General features: G+C 35.4%; 2 protein-coding genes across 2 annotated transcripts in view; both read right to left on the reverse strand.

The window, feature by feature from the left end:
• Positions 1-1,409: 1,409 nt before the first annotated feature.
• On the reverse strand, positions 1,410-3,244 carry LOC128725084 (uncharacterized). Its single transcript, XM_053818803.1, has 7 exons — positions 3,007-3,244; positions 2,804-2,933; positions 2,576-2,731; positions 2,022-2,216; positions 1,765-1,963; positions 1,597-1,683; positions 1,410-1,535 (listed from the first exon to the last, which is right to left on the reverse strand). The coding sequence occupies exons 1-7, from the start codon at positions 3,242-3,244 to the stop codon at positions 1,410-1,412; spliced, it is 1,131 nt and encodes a 376-aa protein (XP_053674778.1).
• A 705-nt stretch (positions 3,245-3,949) lies between these two features.
• LOC128727161 (putative fatty acyl-CoA reductase CG5065) overlaps positions 3,950-6,896 on the reverse strand; it is a 3,603-nt gene continuing 656 nt past the window's right edge. Inside the window, exons 3-9 of the mRNA XM_053821038.1 lie at positions 5,409-5,663; positions 5,195-5,340; positions 4,833-5,135; positions 4,516-4,758; positions 4,297-4,448; positions 4,128-4,233; positions 3,950-4,046 (exon numbers count right to left, since the gene is read on the reverse strand). Coding sequence (XP_053677013.1) covers positions 3,950-4,046; positions 4,128-4,233; positions 4,297-4,448; positions 4,516-4,758; positions 4,833-5,135; positions 5,195-5,340; positions 5,409-5,663 — 1,302 coding nt within the window. The remainder of the gene's footprint in view (positions 4,047-4,127; positions 4,234-4,296; positions 4,449-4,515; positions 4,759-4,832; positions 5,136-5,194; positions 5,341-5,408; positions 5,664-6,896) is intronic.

Raw genomic sequence — 6,896 nt, forward strand, 5'->3', positions numbered from 1 at the left:
CAATAACAATAACAATAACAATAACAATAACAATAACAATAACAATAACAATAACAATAACAATAACAATAACAATAACAATAACAATAACAATAACAATAACAATAACAATAACAATAACAATAACAATAACAATAACAATAACAATAACAATAACAATAACAATAACAATAACAATAACAATAACAATAACAATAACAATAACAATAACAATAACAATAACAATAACAATAACAATAACAATAACAATAACAATAACAATAACAATAACAATAACAATAACAATAACAATAACAATAACAATAACAATAACAATAACAATAACAATAACAATAACAATAACAATAACAATAACAATAACAATAACAATAACAATAACAATAACAATAACAATAACAATAACAATAACAATAACAATAACAATAACAATAACAATAACAATAACAATAACAATAACAATAACAATAACAATAACAATAACAATAACAATAACAATAACAATAACAATAACAATAACAATAACAATAACAATAACAATAACAATAACAATAACAATAACAATAACAATAACAATAACAATAACAATAACAATAACAATAACAATAACAATAACAATAACAATAACAATAACAATAACAATAACAATAACAATAACAATAACAATAACAATAACAATAACAATAACAATAACAATAACAATAACAATAACAATAACAATAACAATAACAATAACAATAACAATAACAATAACAATAACAATAACAATAACAATAACAATAACAATAACAATAACAATAACAATAACAATAACAATAACAATAACAATAACAATAACAATAACAATAACAATAACAATAACAATAACAATAACAATAACAATAACAATAACAATAACAATAACAATAACAATAACAATAACAATAACAATAACAATAACAATAACAATAACAATAACAATAACAATAACAATAACAATAACAATAACAATAACAATAACAATAACAATAACAATAACAATAACAATAACAATAACAATAACAATAACAATAACAATAACAATAACAATAACAATAACAATAACAATAACAATAACAATAACAATAACAATAACAATAACAATAACAATAACAATAACAATAACAATAACAATAACAATAACAATAACAATAACAATAACAATAACAATAACAATAACAATAACAATAACAATAACAATAACAATAACAATAACAATAACAATAACAATAACAATAACAATAACAATAACAATACACATTTAAAGAAAAAAATACTTTACATGAATGTCTAAGTTAAAATAAATTAAACAGCTTCAATTTTTAAGGTAATAGTTTTTAAAACTTCATTGATATATAATTTTATTCGTCATTATATCAGCTTGTACAAAAGAATCAATCCCTTTCAAATTGAATTATTTCTATCGAAGGTATCGTAAAATTAGATGAAGCAAGTCCAACGGGAGGTGAAACGTCGAATTGAATAAGAAAAACCAAATACATCGCTAGGGCTGCGAGCATCTGTAAAAATGCATTGGATATTGTAAAAATGAAAAGTGATTATTTACCTACCAAAACCTACCGATCCCAAAAGATTCCAATCGAAATAAAATAAACCGCATGAAAAGGACATGTCTCGCATTTTTACTTGCAGAGAGAGAATTGAAAGCTATCAATTGAAACATATGCAAAGCTCGAATTTCGTTGAAATTAATTCATCAATATTCCAGAGCCATTGCACGGTACTCACCCTCTCAATCACCTCGGTGGAAAAAGTATTCTGTTGTTTTCGAATAATCTCATGGACGATGTCACCCATTAATTGGCCACTTGATTGGGCCGCAGAGGTCGCATTAATTACAACTAAGATTGCCAGCAAGTAGAATCCAATCCAAGACCCGTTGGCCATCGCCATGATCTTGAAAGCCCATGTGTTGGAATTAAATGCTCTGAGGGTAACAAAAATCATGAGCATAACGATCTACAACTACGTGTATCAATACTAACTTATAGATTGTGAATAGCCCGAACACGAGAAATACAAACATTGCCCCAAAATGCAACATTAATTGGAATGAACAAATTCGGTTTACCAACCGTATGGCGTCACACAAATGGAAATGTAGTACAGATAGGCGATTGACCATTTGCACCATCGCTGTTGTGCTGGAATTGTTGTCGATTTTTAGCTCGCTAACGAATCTGAAGTAAAAAACAAAATCAATACGATTAGAGCGGTAAGAGCCATTTTTTCATTCAACTATTGCGGTCCCTACGTGGTGTATACTGTATTGATAGAAAATTTATTAAATCCAGCCGACACTGAAGCCAATTTTGTACCCTTCGGTGGTGCTTTCCTCCTAACGTTTCCGTGATCTTTAGTACTGGCTCCTCCGTAGATAGTAAATATCTCGTCGTACGCAATCGTCGGTACATTAGTTAGAAGATTATGATCTAGCAAGACTGTGTCACTGCTGCTAGTGCTGTTAAGGAGCAACTGTTTGAGTAATCTGTTCACTATCATGAATAAACGACGTATATGGATTGTAAAATAAGTGTACTCGTTTATAAGCGATAACAGGGAGATGTTCATCAAGTAGTATGACGCATAGAGATAGGTTGTATTGATCTCTAATGTTCGATCTATAAGGTAGTAGTATCCTATAAGCACCAACCATAGGTATCCATTCTCTGCCAATATGATGACGCTTATAAACCTAATAGGTAACCAATTAAAATTTATTTAAATATAGACTGGTTCAGAAAGAATGGCTTTCGTGTCACCTTACATTTGAACCACTTGAACAGGATTCTTGACGTGAAACTCTTGTTCAACAACCTTTGTGATGTTGTCCAGTAGCTCCATGTATTCCCATTTTTTCCTGTACTGTACAACGTTGATAAAGCATACTATAACGCCTTTTTAACATAAGATTTTCATTAGATTCTTAAGAGTTGTTTTTCTTAGAACATTGGTCGTGTCCATCATTACCTAAGAACAACCCATTGACCAGATGCGTTTGCAGACCGTACCGCAAGATGTTTGATTCAAATGGTTTCATATAGTAGTCCCACAGCTTAGCATTAGTGTTCACAAGAAGACAAAACACGTACATTCCGATCACTAATATCATATACGCAATATCAAGTACTGTCACGCCGGGTGATGAACGCAAGAGCGAATATGGCCACAACCCAGTAACCTTTGATAGATAGTAGATCGGTTTCATAATACGACAGAACGTACTGTCTGTCAATTTTTTTCTATCACTCATGATGCCTCTCTATATTGAAAAAGTATTCAGAATTTTGTTTTATTGGTAGTATTATGGATAAGAGCACCAAACCACATATGCACCCAAAATGAGGATTTTATGAACTGTTTCGGATAAAATGAAAAATGCTTCCTTCTAGCCAACACGACACATGAGGAGCCTGGATCAATTACTGGAACGAGCATTTGGGTGATAAAAATCAAACTGTTCTGCGTTTTATTAATTATTCATGTTTTCATGTAAATGGAATCGATCATATTTCTATACCGAAGGTAAACCTGACGAACGAAACAAAAAGTAAACCTCTCAAAACGCTACACCAGCGCTAAAATGGAAATGGTTACATGCGCTTGAAATAAAACAAAATAATAAAAACCTGAATTGCTACATGATACTACTAGATTAGCAAAAATGGTAGAAATTATGACGATTTGACTGCAAACAAAACATAAAACAAAACTATCGCTAAAGTGGGTAACACATACAAAATTATCCTTATACAAAATGATATAAGGCATTTTCTGCCTGGTAGAAAAAATACGGTGGAGATGATATCGATAGATTAATTACATTTAATAACACTGAACTGTGTAGGGCGCGATACGAGATAGCCAGAAGTTAACTTCACGTTTACTCCATTCCAAACTGGACTTACTTGCTCTAGGACGCTAGCAGCAACGAGTAAAACGCCTTGCCGATATAGTAAATCAGTCCACCGTAGATTAATGTCTTGCATATTTTATCCACCCACCACATACTAAATATGAGAAAAAAAAGCAAAACAAGCCACGGCAAGGTAGGTCGTGTTCAATTGAAGCATTTACTTTATGTTACTTACACTCGCATGTGACGTCTAGCCGCTGGAATAGTGTCATCTGTCTCTTTCAAAATATACCAGCGAGCGGCTCGTATACAATTCTCAAAGTATTCCTGAATCTCTACACCTATGGAGGTCAAATGTAGTGTTGTAATAAAAATTCTATACCCAACATTGTGCATTGTCATACCTCCTGCATCTATTTTGAACTTTGTTTTCTCTTCCTCATTGATAATCGTTCGCAGATATAGCACGGTGGAATTATCAAAGTCCCACTGATTGTTGGCATAGTATTCGAAGACTTCAAAACCTTTTGCGATTCGTTGATGTATCCTCCACAATCTGAGAAAGAAACATTGAATGTTCAACGCATGAGTCAGCGCAATCGGCTCCAATGACAAATACTTACATTGGTTTAAATCCAAAGCAGTAAAGCAGACAATCAATCAGGAACGCTGGTATCCAGTGGAAGAAGAACGCCGCTAGGTTGTGTTCCCATCGGGTGCGCTTCATCGAGCCACCTGGATACCACAAGACACCGTTGAGTGGGATCTTGTTCGAGACGATCCACTTGCCCCGTTCGATGATGCCCTCCCAGGACACTTTGATTTCTGCCGAACTGACCAAATGATAGATGTTTCGTTTGTGATCCCTGACAAGATAATAATATGTTTGATGTTATGTAGCATGAACTTAGTATGGTTTTCTTGGTATATCGCGACTCACTGATTTCCGACGTAGTTCCAGGTGCAAACACACATTGCACTTACGGCAAAATCCACCGGCAAGTAGTCACCGTAACCATCCGAGTTACAGTACATCGATCGAATGACGCCTTTACCAGCACCAATCAGTAGCCCTACCGGTCCGTTAATGTTATCCGTCCAACCAGGGATCGGCTCTCGCCAAGTAGGGATCACGATCGACGGTCGAAAGATGACTGCCGGGATTTCGTCCATAGATTCAACCACTAGAGCTTCCGCTAGAGCTTTGGTATAGGCATATGTGTTGGGACAGTCGCCCAGGATTCTGAAATGAAAACAAACAGTGTTTAAACGATTGCAAGAAAGTCACTGCGAGGCACTTACTTTTTGGTCATGCCATCGACGACACCTTCCTCTAGCCATTCGGCGGCTTTGATGACTTTGTGCGGGTCGGCTGGTGGTGCATAGGGCTTCTCGAGCAACAGTTTCTCGTTAAGGTGGCAGTACGAGGTAGAAACATAACCAAACATCTGTCATGGAGTAATCAGTACTCTTAGGATAATTTGGATCACGGCTTCTGGCTCTTACCAATACTTACGTCTAGCTTTTTGCATTGCTTCGCTAAATCAATCATGAACTTTGTGCCACGTGTGTTGAGCATGACTGCTTTCTTGAGTGTTTCATCGAAGCGGATCGTGGCAGCGCAATGATATATGATCGAGATGTTCTCCGTTATCAGTGTACGATCCTCGGTTGAAATAGCTAGCTCCGGTTCGGTCACATCACCCCCGATCACTGTACATTGTTTTATCAACGTATCTAGACCACGCAATCCCTTGACGGTTTCGAACAGCTAGAAGTGTATGATAAGAAAGTGGGAGTTTATTTAGTAAGGTATAAAATAAAGCTGAACAGCTGACCTGAAACATTCAAACTATCCAACACTTCTATCGTGACGACAAACTTCAGCGTAGTTAGCTCCACATCACGAATAATAAAGCAAAAATACAGTAAAATTGTTGTCCACAAGGTTTGCAGCTTCTCCCAAGTTAGCCTTGGCACTGCGCTACGTAGAACACAATCCTACGCAATGAAAATGTACAAGTCGAGCACATTGTTGATTGTACTCAAGCTGAAGTCATAATGAGCACATCAAAGGAAACGTTTGGTAGCTTTTCTTTCTTCTTCTTCTTCTTCTTCTTTGCGAAATGGGATGTAGCTTTCTATATTTGAATTCTCCAAAGAGTCACTTCTAATATATTCAAAGGTTGACCACTTCTTTATAGGCTCGACTATCTAGAGTCATATGTCTTACAGTGAACTACACTGGATACAACCGTTCACATCGAGAAGCAACGATTGTATATTTGGTAGCTCAAAGGTAACCATATGATGCTATATTACCATTCACTTTAAAAACTACTTGATGAATAAAAAAACTTTCAGCGTGAAACATGAAAACCTTATCGGAGATTGCGTTTTACGTTAACTAGATTTAAAATTAGATACATTTATTTATTAAATATACGCATTGTTTAAAGTGTAATAAAGCTTTGAAAAAATCCTATGGAGTTTCTCAGCCAAACGATCGATTTTGCTTGTGTAGTGTTTTGATGGAATGCCTGTGGCTAATGTATATAATACGGATCCGAGTAACTGGGTCTCGAACGTCTGAGTGACCGGTTTTACGATATTGAACGATCCCAATCTGCAGCACAAAATGGCTGCAGTTTATCCAACTTTTGCGAGTGATCGTTAAGGCAGCACCGTTTGAATGTTCTACAACATGTATGCAACGAAGCAAACGCTCCGCAATTTGGAAATGGAACCTGCTGCATCTGACTTTTGCTTCATCGAACGCTCGAATATGCGATTTAAATACACCGTTACATTCCCTTCTACTCGATATGACGACGCGGGCCTAAGACGATGGAGTTGCGGTGATGCTGGGATTGCCTAATCCAAGGTTGGCTTTTTCGAGCGTAGTGTCCGTGGACCTGTTTATTACTACGTTACGAGTTGCTGAGATGTACAGCATGAAGAGAAAAAAGGAGATAGGTAGGGGTGGCCAGCTGGCGTGCTTTGA

Source organism: Anopheles nili, chromosome 3 (assembly GCF_943737925.1).
Source record: "Anopheles nili chromosome 3, idAnoNiliSN_F5_01, whole genome shotgun sequence".
Lineage (NCBI taxonomy): Eukaryota > Metazoa > Arthropoda > Insecta > Diptera > Culicidae > Anopheles > Anopheles nili.

Excerpts from the sequence above, each read along its gene's own strand:
- LOC128725084 (XM_053818803.1), bottom strand. The coding sequence starts at position 3,244 with ATGAAACCGATCTACTATCTATCAAAGGTTACTGGGTTGTGGCCATAT. Across the intron at positions 2,217-2,575 it reads CTGTTATCGCTTATAAACGA|ATTCGTTAGCGAGCTAAAAA; the intron begins GTACACTTATTT and ends TTTTTACTTCAG. Across the intron at positions 1,964-2,021 it reads GGGCTATTCACAATCTATAA|AGCATTTAATTCCAACACAT; the intron begins GTTAGTATTGAT and ends TGTTACCCTCAG.